Raw genomic sequence first — 13,763 nt, 5'->3', positions numbered from 1 at the left:
TGTAAAGGAAAGAAAGTCAAAGGCCACTGAAATAACCCAACTGTTTGGACTTTAACAGTCTGTACTATCTGTGTTTCTGTTGCAGGATTTGGAACCTGCCCTGTACTGGAGTTTCTCTGTCCTGGAACAACCCTCACGCTTGTCTCCCAGCCTAGGTGCTGCTGCTCTAGGGAAGGACTTGCCCAGGAGACTCATCTGAGGCAGACGGCGAGTTTAACAGGTAAGTTGCTCAATTAAGAAGGGTTTTAAGAAGCAAAGAACTGAATGGAAAGAGTGACCGGCAACAGTTTAATAACAGGAACACCTAGGTACCTGATCTTTACATTCTGCCCATTATTAATAATGTCTCCGTTTCTAAGTTTTGAGCTAATGAATAGAAGTATGTTTCAGTAGAGACTTTTCTGAATGAAAGTAAGGAAACTATGAATCCTGCTGGGTTCATCACCCATGTAAAAGGAGCTCAGGTTTGCTTCCTCACTGTGTAAAAGGTGCTGGGCGCAGTGGATCTGTGTCACCAGACCCTGTGTATCTGTTTCGTCTCTGCACACTGTGAAACAATGTCTACTAAAATTCAGAGAAATTCTGCAGGAAAAGAAACCATCTGATTCAATCCCCTGCGTGCTACAGAACTCGACACACCCAGGAACCCCTGTGTGGCCTTCTCCAACCGATGTGTGGGCTGAGCTGAGTTCATTCAGTAGCCCAGTCTTAAACGGGCAACTTGGGAACACTGGAATCTGCAGTAGAAATGCTAGGAATTCTTTTGGAACCCATTCCCCCCTTTCAAATTCATTTAGGAAGCGTCGGATGCTGGGAGCGTTTTTGATGTCTCTGACATACAATCAGGGTTCATTAGGTTTCGAAGGCCTTCATCCCCTAGATGCGAGTGTAGTTCCAGAAAATGAGAATGACAGCTTCTTTGGACACAGTCATTGCCGTGAACATCAGTGAGTCACCAAGATTCAGAGTTAGCTTTTCTCCCTCAGAGACTAAAATTTAGTTGTTTCACAGATTTAATTAAGACACTTTACATGAGGTTCTAATGAGAGAAGTTAGCTATTAAAAAAAAAATCATGATAAATTAAAAGTTGTTTTGAATCAAAATGTAGGATTCTCCAAGCATGGGAAACAAAGCTGACAGACAGTGTACAAATGTTACACGTGGGGCGTGAGGAACGGAAGAGAGGGGAAATATCTCATTCACGGGCCGCTATCACCAGAGCCATGGAGGGTTAAGAATGAAGCATGTACAAACTAACGCACAACTTCATGTATGTGAGCACCGGAACAGTTTAGCTACCTCTGTTCTTGTTTCGGAATAATGCCAGCCCTCTCCACTGCCACCCGGCTGGTGGAGTAACGCAGAGTAGCATTAGCAGAGAACGAGACTCCAGTCATTCAGCAGTCAGGAGTCGAACTGCCTCAGCTCAGCTCTCTGCTCAAGTCTCTCAAGGCCAAGTCACAGTTGTGAACTGTCAGTGCTTCTCCTGGGGAACTCTGGGAAAGAATTACTCCCAGAGTCCAGCTGTCGGCAGAATTCAATGTCACATGGCTGGATGGCTGAATGTCAGATGGCCATCTTTGTGGAAAAGTGAATTTAGGCGGGGGGAGGGTGTTTGACTGTGACTCAGTGACACTTGCCAGGTCCTGGCTCCAATCCCCAGCACTGCAAATAAACCAAACCCAAGGAGGGTGTCACCATATCTGTGACTCTGTTGACTATGGTCACTATTAAGAGATCAGATTCCGAATAGTGTATAGACAAGTATTGAGGAAGACATACTTGAGAAGCCATTCGAAGTGTTGTTTGCTGTCGGAGCACCCGTAATCAGTGGTCCAGGCATGGCCAATAGTAAATTTGTGGAACTTCAACATGTCCATCACTCCAACCTGGGCGATCACACAGCCGAAGAGGTCCGGGCGCTGATTTGCGCAAGCAGCTGAAAATGAAGAGAGAAAAGGGGAAGTTGTTTTTTTTTAATCATTAAACACCTGGACGAACCCAGCACTCTGTATCTTCAGGATGCTGGATGTCCCATTCTTAGAACAGAGGAGGTTGTCAGAGACGATTCAGCCATCAGTGTCCAACAGGACCAAGTGGAGCCTTAGCGTAATGGGACATTTACTCCCCAACCTGAGTATCGCGCCCAACTTGCGTTCACAGGTGACAGGGATCTGAAGGACTGGTTTGCATCTCAGAACCAGTCCAGAGCAGAAGAGGGGCTGAAACTCGGCTCTCACCGGTGCTGGCACAATCTATTCTGTCTTCACAAGTCTTGTTGTTGCTTAAATAGGCAATCTACTGAAAACACCTGCCACAGAGTATTTCCCAGTAAAGAAAACCAAATTCACTGGGAAAGAGAACTGAATGAGCCGGTACAAGAAGGCATGACAATCAGTGCCACTAAGGCGGGTCAGGATGCTCTGAGGTGGGGTACAGAGCCAGGGAGACCTGACAGGAAGCACAGCAGAGTTGCATGACCTAGGAGTCAAAAGATCCGGACTCTTCCTGTCTCTGGCAAAAAAAACCCTTAGTTCACCCTATTCTGACTCCATTACGTTAATAAACAGTACAGAAGCCTGAGCCGTTATTCCCTTAGACTCTTAGGTGGACGTGGGAATGCCCACTGCCTAGAACGAGTGTGTCCACGTCCTGATGCAGCTGTCTGTGGGTTTCTCAAAGGACTTGGCTTAGAAGGCACGAACCCAGCGGTTACTGCGTGAACCAGTAAATTACACTGCCAATCTCACAGTGTTTGCAATGTCCTGTCCTACCCAGCCTGGGACTCACCCAACTATTTACTACGTCTGGGGCCATACCTTGGTTTGAGCCAGTGAAGCCTTTCAGCTACTCAGGTTCTAAGGCCTGATCTGTCCACCTGCACAAGACTCCCAAAGGCTTCTTGTCACCTAGAGCACAAAGTCTATCCTTCTGGTTTTACCTGCCTGGTACTATGAGGACATGAGCCTCCCTCATCGCTCACACTTGAGGGGCCCTGGTTTATGTCTCATCCATCTGACCAGAGATAAGGCTCTGCGAAGGTTACAGACATTTGTTTTGCTGACCCACCTATGTATGCCTGGCACTTCTGGATGTCTAATAAAATTTGTGGGCTACCTGATGTGGATCCTAAGAGTACAACTTGGTCCCTGGAAGACCAGGAGGTGCTTGTAACAGCTGAATCACCTCCCCCAGCCCCACCCTTTCCAAATTTAAACAAATTATTTTGGATGACGATATTTTTTTTACTAATTTAGCATGGCTTGGGCCGGTCAGCACCAGTCCTGTGGCGGCTGAATGCTGCCAATCTGTGACCTTAGCCTGTAAGGAGTTAAAGCGGTCACAGCAGGCTGAGCTCACTCCGTCCGATGTAGGTCCAGACATTCTGGTTTTCTGTTTCAGACGAGCAAAGGCAAGCGAGTTTTACTACCCCCCCATCTGAGGGTCGTAAAGTCTCAGGGAGCTGTGGGAAAACCCCGAGGGGCTCGGCTCACCCACTAAGAGGCCGCCATTGGAGCCTCCATTGATCGTGAGCCTCTTGGAAGTTGTGTAGCCTTCCTTGATGAGGTACTCAGCAGCACACTGGAAGTCATCAAAGCAGTTCTGCTTGTTGGCCAAGATCCCACCTACAAAGGGAGAGACAGCGTGAAGACGATACCCCCCCCTCCCCCCCGACAGCAAGCGAGTAACAACTACACGGGCCGAAAACGAAGAGTGTCAGGTTTCCACTGCTGACCAGTGCCGACCATGGCTGCTTAAGCCACACTGATGGAAGGGCCTCAATTTCAATCCCGTGGACTGTGGAGGTCCAGTGCCAACCACAACTGGGAACCCGTATGGTGAATTTGTATTTTAATTAACCAACTGTATAACTAAGTTAGAAGTCCCCAAAGAGAAAGAGATCACGTGAGAGAACTGGGACATAAATAAAAAGAATCTCTACTTTGAGAAGCTAAGTGAGAATTGGACCAAGGACTCCTGCGGCCATCGGCCCTACGAGTCCCACCTAGCACACAGCACCGGAAGGAAGCTAGTGGCTTGGGGCTGTTCACGCTTCCTGCCATGGGGAAACTCAACCTTCCTCAAAGCAGTACTGGAGAGAGCAATGGTCCAGCTGTGCTCGGCCACTAATTCAAAAAGAGATGCCGGGATTGGCTGTGAGCGGTGACTGTCAGATGTCTCCGGAGGGGTCACCTGAGTACCATCAACCCGACTGTATGCGGCCCCTTCCTATGTATGAAACCAGTGAAGTCACTCAGCGAGAAAGAGTTACAGGGTCTCGGGATACCGAAAGGGAAGGCCTCAGAGGACAGATGCCTCGGGTCACTGCCTGTGAATGAAGCAAGCAGACCCAGATCTAATTAGATACCCAAGATGAACCACTTGTGCGGAAATTCAATTAAACATGAGGCAGTGCTACTGAAAGAAATTTTTTTTATCATCAAAACAAACGTTATTAAGATTTTAATAAGCAATCACTGGTGAATTAGAACAGCCAGGGCTACTTAGTTTCCAGAACAATAGCGTTTGGTGCGTACGCCTATTTTTAAAAGCGGATTACACTTCAAGCACGGGAAGAGAATGAGAATTGGATCCATTGGGCGCTTTGCACACCAGGCTAGAATGGAGAAGGTCCCTTCTGCTCCGGTCACTAATGTTTCAAAAGCATTAAAAAAACCCCAAAACTAATTTAGTCTTAGACTCCAGGCTGTTGCTCCCAAGGCTTAGAACAATGGTTGGTCAAATTGATGAATGGGTGTAGAAAGGAGACCAGGCCCAAGAGCAATGTTGCTGATAGACCGTGGGGTCCATTTTCCCAGAGGGTGAATCTGACTCAGGAGCACGGTCTGTGGTCAGGATATTGTGTGTATGAGTAACTAGATAAAAAGTTAGATGAATCAAACAGGCTAAAAGTCTCAGCCTATGATTTTGGGGTATAAATGAAATTATATATATATATATGTGTGTGTGTGTATGTATATATATGTATATATAATATATATGTGTACATATACGTGTGTATATATATGTATATGTGTATATATACCTCTGTGTATATATACACATATATATTATATATTTTTTTCCTCTCTTTCAACCATCTTTTTGTACGTATCATTGTATTTAGAGTAACTGAGAGATCCATCCACTGAAATCCGTCACTTCTATGTTGTTTCAAATATGGTGACAACTGGGTATGTTAGGGGCACTCAGTCCTGCTGTGATGCTCCTGCAGTTTGGGTGACATCAGGTAGCTCTTAACTGCATGTTGGACACAGGGGTCAGGCCTTGGCCTCTGCAGCACTTAGAACCTCCTAGGCTAAAACCTAGGGATCTTTTTATTGCCTCACTCTTGTTGCTGAATTGATGTAGGAAACCAGAGCCGTGGGCCTTGGAGAGTGGTAAAGAACTGTCTTGGATGTGCCAAGGACAACCCCTAGCCTAACTAATGACACTCGGTCACGTGGTAAATGAATGCAGATGGCAGAATTTGAGAAGCGAGGGACAGAGGGAGAGGTGCCTATGGTCTGCACTACGGGGCGGCAGACCACACAATTGAACAATTCCAGTTGCATGGAAGCCTGGACAGGGTGTGGGAGGCGCCATACCGAAAGAATGAGGACGCAGGGTTTTAAACGAATAACTGAATAACTATCAATATAAACCCAAACCCGGGCCCTCTAAAACACGAAGCCTCATGAGGCCAGAAAACAGATACAGAGAAACAAGAAAAGGCTACAGTATAGAATCTGTGTCTAAAAGCCACTTACATAGCCTCAGCACAATGCTAGGCAGACATGCTGGGAGCCAGAACCAGTCCACACTGGGAACAAGAGAGCTATGGGACTTCCTTTCTCTCAGTAGGAACTGGCCTGCCTGCTTTGACGTCTCTCTTGAGACGGCCAGATAATACCAAACTGGCAAGCAAGGCCATCAGGAGGAGAACTAGATAACAGAGGCCCCCAAAGACTACATCCTACAGCCATTCAGGTGTTGCTGCAGAAAGAGAAATTCCACAACGATCTTAGGGGGAATATGCCTGAAAGATTGTGCTTCATTATCCCAGGCTATAAGGAAGATAACATGACAAGAGCTGTTTGTAATGGGGGAGCTGTGCATGCAAGGGCTCCTCTTATTTTGCCAAAAAGCTCTTGCTTCTCTCCGCCCCAGCTTGTTGGACCAGGAAGATCAGCCTGACCTGTACTACAATCAGGCCAGACTCTTGCTCCTGCAGAGAAAACAGCTTACCTTTATGCCACGTTTCTCCGTATTCACCACCGCCTCTGATGTTAGCTACCGCGAGGACGCCGCCCATATGTCTCACAAAAATGAGCCTGGACACACTGAGAAACAGAGATGACAGTTTAATCTTCCAGCAATTGCCTAGCATGCCCTCCTCCCTCTATATCTCAGAGCAACAATGTATCCTAAGAACTCCAGGCGAAGCCCATCCAAATAGAGACTGAGACTCCTCCCTCCATCTCAGCGCAACAATGTATCCTAAGAACACTCCAGGAGGAACCACATCCGAATAGAGGCCAGTATTTTTATTATTACTTGACAGAAGTGAAAGATATGTAACCTCTGATTAAGGTTCGTACCTTCATAAACAGCACATTTCACTTTTTTATACTGGTGAACAATTCACTGTGCATCCAGACTTCAGAATAACCAGAGGCCCCAGTTCACAGGAGTCTACCTTTACAAACTGACTGATGGAGGCCAGGTGGGGAGTGGATCTGGGCTGCCAGTCACTCTGAGAGTGAACCTGTCAATAGGTAACTCTGCCTGCACTGATCAACTTGGAAAAGAACAAGCTACTTCTCAACCAAGTGCATATTTCTACTTGTAAGGAAACTTAGATAATAATTACATAATACATGACTTGAAAGGATGGGAGACCACAAGAACTGGAGAGGAACAAGCCTCAAGAAGACTGGGAAGTATGGTCTAGAAATAAAAGACTGCTGTCCAGAAAAAAAAATTAGGCCTTTTGGAAACCCTAGATTTTCTTTTCTTTTTCCTCTGACCTAAGCATGTGCAGTAACATCTTCCTACTGTCAAAGTAATTTTGGTTTGAATACTTTTTCTGATGTTCTTTCTTTTAGAGGTGAGGGTGGGATCACTGAGGACATGGAAGGTAGTCAGAAGGAGGTAGACACCATTAGACTAAGCATGTTCAATTAGCCAAGATGACTTAATGATTTGTCCTTTACATATTCATGCATCTCTGATGATCTCTCTTGAAACTATGATGTCCATTACTGAGATCAAACAGTCTGGGGATCCTCTCTTGATTCCTGGACTAAAGGTCTAAAAGGAAGTTACTGTCTAAATGGGCAGACTGCTAGCTTTAGACACGGTAGATCCACTCGGGAGTGGATGTGGTCTCACTCCTACTAGGAAGGAGGGTACAGGGAAGAGTGTGAACATCTCGTTCCTCACTGGCTGGAGCATGTGCCACCACCGCAGCATATTTACTCACTGGAAGCTGCATATAAAGAATGGCAAATAATGTCATATTTAGGCTCATTCAGTCGTCACGGGCTGGCTTGAGTTTCCAGATCAACTGTCTCAGAATCAATGTGCCCTGTGATGGGACCACTGACATGGCTGAGCTAAGGAGACAGCAGGCCAGAGAAGGGTTCAAGCAGTGAGACCTTTCAGCCTCACTTCAGCCTGTGCCCTGGGTGGTGCCACCACGATGCCACGTGACCGGAACCCTCACCATGAAATACCGCTCTATCATGATTTTGAACAAGAGCTGCCTTGTTCTGCCAACCACACAGTAAACAATCAACTCCTCAGGATTATTCAGTCTCCATGAAAGGATTCTGAGGGCATGAGCCATCTTTGAACTTCATTAACTCTAAAGTAATGAGCAGTTAGTTACTGAATGTCCAAAACAAGGCCACAGCCGCCTTATAGTTAGTCACGTTTTAGGACAGCCGGTGGATGGATTAGTTTGTCCTAGTCACTGTCAGTTCACTAATCTCTTCTCAAATAGAAAAGATCCGGGGTGAATCTGTGGACCAGACTTCAAATGAGTGCTACTCAGAAGCACGCTTAATGCTGCGGCTTCAGGTGCGAAATCCTTTTATTAAAAACACTCGGAGCAAAATCCCATTCGGTACTAGGAATGAGATATTGCGATTGCACGACAACTGACAGGAGATATTTACACATATGACAGCAATGCACATATGTAGACATAAGCACTTGTTACCTAGAAAATAATCACCGAACTCCTTAAAACGCACGAGGCATCAGAGTGTTCAGAGAATGTATTAATCACTAAATATTAATACAATGTGCTTGAGGCCTCTGCTGAGAAAATACAATCACTGGCTTTGAAAGTATCTCTCTGAAGAGACGCAGAGGATGGTGATATGCTGCAATGGAGACCGGACAGGGAGTCTTCGTTAGACCACGAGGGAGGGTCGTCTTTAATAACCTCGGAGCTGTAGTGGAACTCCAATAATCTATCCTACTGAGGGCATCAAATAAGGATGATAAGATTGGCTTGTAAAGGGTCTGTGGTTCCTAAGTAAAAATTAAAGTGGTTATCTCAAGTCCTGCCCTGCTAGGAAAGACCACCGAGCGAGAAGCACGAGATTTAACACGTGATTCGGCACGTGATTCGTGCAGAGGATCATCTCCACGTCAAGTGTCCCTTGCTTACCTGTAGTTGGGTGTGATGGAGATGTTGAAGCCACCGTAGCCATACAGGAAAGCGGGATGCGAGCCATCCAACTTTATGCCCTTTTTATGCACAATAAACATGGGAATCTTTGTGCCATCCTTGCTAGGGTAGAAAACCTACAACCGAGAAAAGCAGAATCCTTAGTTACGTGCAGCGTGATGTGGGAAAAGCGCATGGTTTTAGAGGTGAAAACACAAAGTTGCCGAATCCTCTGCTCGGCCACGCGCAGCAGCGCGGTGAAAATCTAGTTCTGCTGTGATGGGGAGGCACGTTTCATCTTGGAGACGGTGGGGAGCAGAGAACTCGGATGTAGAAACTGGGCGAGGAGCCCGAATTCTCAGCCCGTCACTAAGTGCTCTTGGGCAGATTGTTCGTCTTCTTTACCCTCCGTCTTTCATCGCCCATCACGAAGCCACAGAGGAGAACAGGCGCTCAGCGCTCTGCTGCTCGCCGCCTCACGCTGGAAAGCCAGACTCTGCCAATCAATTTAATCTAAGGGGACATCTTGTCTCAAAGACAGATTTCACGTCCAACTTCCTCTCTAAAGGTCAAGACACTCAATATGTCTTCATTCTTCTGCGTTTGACTATCAATCAAATTTCAGGGAAGAACAAAAACATTAGCTCAGAGAGCTGCTGGGGACATCACGGAGTCCTATTATTCTTGGCTAAACAAAAGCTATTCTCTCAGCGGTGGTAATTAAGGCTCAAGAACCTCTTCTAAATCAGGGACGTGGAAGACCAGATCAGTCAACACTTGCACATCCATTACTTTCGGGATAGAAGATTGAAAGGGAAGGAAGGGTAAGAGGGGAACGCCGAAGTGGTGATAAGTCCCAGATGAAGTGATATGCTAAGCAGCAGATAGGCAGCGCTCTGGAAATGGCTGCTTCTTTGAGCAAACATGGCGCTTTTACTGCCAAGTGGCACAGGAAGCATCCTGCTGACCTTGGTCACAAAGGAGGGCACTGAGCTCCTCTACTCTTTTATCTTAAGAGTTACACTGCACCAGAGAGCTGCCCCAAAGTCCTTAGAAGCAAGTTAGGGTCACCTGGGAAGAGGAACCTTAACTTAAAAATGCCTCCATCAGATTGTCCGTGCGTCTTCTCCATTAATGACTGCGTGGGAGGGGCCACTGATGCATGGGTGTCCAGGACGGTATAAGAAAGGCTCAGCAAGCCACAGGGAGCAAGTGGCACTCCTCCGTGGCGGTTCTGCTTTACTTCCTGTCCTGAGCTGCACTGGCTTCCCTCAGTGACAAACTAGGATGTGATATGTAGGTCAAATCAACCCTTCCACCCAAGTTGCTTTTGGTCACAGTGCCCTTTGCACTGCCCTGTTCGCTTTCTGTTGCTGTGCTAACAAACACTCATCTGGGTTTTTAAGAAATTAAAAAAAAAAAAAACTTAAAAAACAACAACAAAAAAAAAAACCTCTTTGGTTTCTGACAACGGAAAGAAATACTGTGGAGACATGGAGTAAGTCTGGCAGTTTAAACTCCATGGAGGACACTGTGAGTTCGTTGCTCAGGGCAGTCTTGTGTAAAGACACACTGGAAGGCACTAGCAGAGCCTAAATGTGTGGCAAGGAAGCACCCAGGGGGATCCACATCTACAGGACAAAGGAAACGCCGCCGGCTTACATCATACTGCAAACATCAGTGCAAAACCTGGTGTCCCCTCAGCCACACACAACTCAGGCACTGTCCCCAGCCCTGCTCAGCCTCTCCTCCCCAAGCTCTTGGCTGTCACGCAGGCAGGTGGACAGATGTCCTCTCCTGAGACCCCTCTACTTGTCCCCTGCTGTTGTGACACCTCCGCTCCAACTGACTGCCAACACCACCCACCCACCCAACACATATTAAGTGTTAAGAGGAGCCCAAACCCCAGGTTGTCTTCCGGTGAAGACCCTTAAGTTGGCGTGGGTCCGAGGTTACCATAATGGTATTTTAAACAGTCTAAAAGTCAAATGGCGAGAAAACACCTTGGAAAAGGGCCATTTCAGTCCTAAAATACGCACACTGCCCCTTTCCACTGATAATTCGGCCATGGGAGCATTTTGGAAATTGTCATTAAAAGTAGTCAAGGGCTGGAGAGACGGCTCAGTGCTCTTCCAGAGGACCTAGATTCAATTCCCAGCACCCATGTGGCAGCTCACAATGATCTGTAACTCCATTTCCAGAAGATCTGATTACCTCTTTGGCCTCTGAGGGTACATGGTACAGAGACATACATGCAAGTAAAACACAGTACAAACAAAAATACAAACAAAAAAGAAACCAAAGCAATAGAATAGTCTAGGCATTTCCCATCACACATTGGCTTCTTTTTGAGGCCACTTTGCTAGGTCAGGAGAAGCCAACAGATTCCTTCCTTCACAAAGCAAAATGCCCGGCCTTCAGTCTATACCTGTGGTCTTAGGATCCTCTTTGGTTGGGTCTAAGTGAAAGGGAGAAGTTTTAATGTTGCCTCCCCCGCTAGACAAAGGTTCAGAGTAGAAGAAAAAAACCTGTTAGGCCCTGGAATTGTATGTTCCAGGAAGCTTCTCCTAGGACCATAGAATGGGTAATTACATCAGCCAGTTCGGCAACTCTCTCCCAGGAACTAGCTGACCATAAAGTTAGATTAAAGTCTTAGAGAACAATCTTGAGAAGCAGGAAGCTTCTCCCAGGAACTAGCGAACCATAAAGTTAAACAATCTTGAGAAACAGGAAGTTCCTCTCGATTTTTCACTGGTATTCTCAACACTTTCCAATGATGCCCTCCCTACCCCCTTGGGTTGTGGTTTCTTCCTTTAAATTCCCCTTCTCTTAGCTACTGGGGGTCGAATTCCACTGCCCCTGCGTGGGATATGAGTCTCGACCCCAGTGCACTGGTTCCTATCAATAAACCTCGTGTAAATTACAGCAAGGACGGTCTTACGTGAGTTCTTGGGGGGGTCGCATCATCCCGAGACTTGAGTGAGGGTCTCCCTGCTCCGGGGATCTTTCATAAGCACCTGCAGACTTGGTCCATTTCTGGGATACTTATCACTTCTAAAGCTCTTAGGACATTTAATCCTCAGTGCTGTCAACTTTCCCTGACTTTTATTGTTGCCCAGTTTAGGACTCCTGGTCAACCCTGTCACTAGTTCCTGAACCCCTTGAACTCTAATCTCAACCCGCTGGTTTTCTCAGGGACTGCCAGTCACTGCATTACGAATGAGCTCATCCAAGCTCTGAAATGACGTGCAACGACCCTCCCATCTCCATGTGAATTCCATGAGTTTCTTTTTGTGTGTCCTTCACCAAGGTCTCCTTACTCCCACCCTACCCACCACCATCCTTCCGATTTTTCTACTCTCTGCCATCCCCCTTTCCTTCTGTATCCCACCCACCGTTCCAGAGGCCATCTATTTGAAGTTCTCAAATGACCTTCTCCAAGCCCACCCAGCCTCTGCTGCCCCACAGCAAGAAAGCTCACCAGGTCTTGGCTCCGTTCCTTCCCTCCTCCTCCAATCACCACATACGCTTTGAAGTTCTCTCCCTTTCCTGGGCATGTAAATAGACTCAAGGTGTCTCCTATCCCATAAAGCAAAGCAAAGCCTTCCTTCCGTATGACCATGCTTGCTCTGCAAGTGGATTTTCCAAGTTCGGCGTCCTTCAGACTGACCTTATGTTAAGTGTGACCTTACACTCAGAGCTTACCCGTCTCCTCTGCCTGCCTGCTGTGTTCTTTTCTGACTGTCCCCTTTCAAGAGTCATCAGTGAGGGCTTTGGTCTTTCCTCTCTTCTATACAAGAGCTACACCCTTCCTCACTTTGCCACAAGCCTGCATGTTCAAATCAGGGTCACCTCGAAACTTCTCCTTTATCCGCATCTATTCTTTCTGGGTGTCCACTGTGGGCAGTGCCCTGTAATGGGATACTAAGGCTTTTCTGGGAATCTCAATGGACAGGAAAATTGCTCATATGGATCTAGCAGGCGCCCACCTGAGAGGCAGAAGTCTGTCATTCTCGACTGATGGCTTATCAAGTAGCTGATGGCACCCCTTCCATCTCCCTGCCGGGGGCACAGCACACGAACCATCCAACAGACCCACAAAGAGCCTGTGATTGGCTCACCTTTTACTTTGACAGATTATAAGCCCAAGAGTCTACGGTGGAAGATGTCAGGTGATAGATCTCAAGAAAGACCATTTTAGACAGAAGCCTTCATCAAAGATATTGCAAACAATGCCAAGGTAGTCGGGAGTTAAACAATGAATTAAGGACACCTTTTTTGGGATCCTGAGAGGCTGGGGGAGAAGGCTCTGCCCTTTTTTACTGTTAAAAGCAGACAAAAAGGTGGGCCTTCTTATAAGAAAGGCCCGAGATTCTAGCATTGAGCAGGACAGCCAGCCAAAGGACACCTCACCTGCCCTAATGCTTTCGTTTTATCAAGGTGCTATTTGAAGTACCACCCTCAATGAAGGGCTACATCTATCTCCTGTGACCAACCAGCTCCCCCAGACCTAGGACTGAGGACCCAGCTCCCTCAGTACCTAGTACTCAGTACTTGTATACCAGGCCTTAGACAGTAGTTAAGCTGCTCAGCTGCCTGGGCTGGTTCACAGTGCTAAGTCAAGACAGAGCGGAGAATCAGTAGATGTTAGTCAGGGATGAACAGAGAGCTAGCTGCTCACAAAGACGATGTTCCCTGAAAGAGACCTCGGGTCCTCTGAGCAATGGCTAATGCTGAAGCCTGCAGTAGCAGCTGACCGTCCTGAGGAAAGAGGGGCTTTCCTAGCGCGTTTCAGTGGAGGACCAGGCCATGTGAGGACCCGGGTGACTGTCACCTCCACATAAGCTGACATCGAAATCAAATGAAGTAGCCAGGACGGATTATAGGAACAAAGATCAGCCATCCTGGGAGGATACTGGCTCCAAACTCTGTGAGCAAAACCTCGAAGGGCGTTAGAGGGTATAAAGGACGAGGAGTTTGACTCTAAACAAGGTTTAACACACACTATCCCATTTCCTGTTGTACTTAAAACATTCTTCAAATCTTGTGAAAAACTTAAATTGTTCATCTTGGGCACGC

At 46.9% G+C, this 13,763-nt stretch overlaps 1 protein-coding gene and 1 long non-coding RNA gene across 2 annotated transcripts in view; one reads left to right on the top strand and one right to left on the bottom strand.

The window, feature by feature from the left end:
• The window catches only part of Prep (prolyl endopeptidase), a 96,962-nt gene that overhangs the window by 990 nt on the left and 82,209 nt on the right, over positions 1-13,763 (bottom strand). The window contains exons 11-14 of the mRNA NM_031324.2: positions 8,685-8,821; positions 6,251-6,345; positions 3,496-3,627; positions 1,784-1,940 (exon numbers count right to left, since the gene is read on the bottom strand). Coding sequence (NP_112614.2) covers positions 1,784-1,940; positions 3,496-3,627; positions 6,251-6,345; positions 8,685-8,821 — 521 coding nt within the window. The remainder of the gene's footprint in view (positions 1-1,783; positions 1,941-3,495; positions 3,628-6,250; positions 6,346-8,684; positions 8,822-13,763) is intronic.
• Positions 1-13,763, top strand: part of LOC120098962 (uncharacterized) — a 30,382-nt gene that overhangs the window by 11,520 nt on the left and 5,099 nt on the right. Inside the window, exon 2 of the long non-coding RNA XR_005497782.2 lies at positions 86-220. This is a non-coding gene — a long non-coding RNA (uncharacterized LOC120098962). The remainder of the gene's footprint in view (positions 1-85; positions 221-13,763) is intronic.

Source organism: Rattus norvegicus, chromosome 20, assembly GCF_036323735.1.
Source record: "Rattus norvegicus strain BN/NHsdMcwi chromosome 20, GRCr8, whole genome shotgun sequence".
Taxonomy (NCBI): domain Eukaryota; kingdom Metazoa; phylum Chordata; class Mammalia; order Rodentia; family Muridae; genus Rattus; species Rattus norvegicus.
This window is presented reverse-complemented; position numbering and strand designations above follow the sequence as displayed.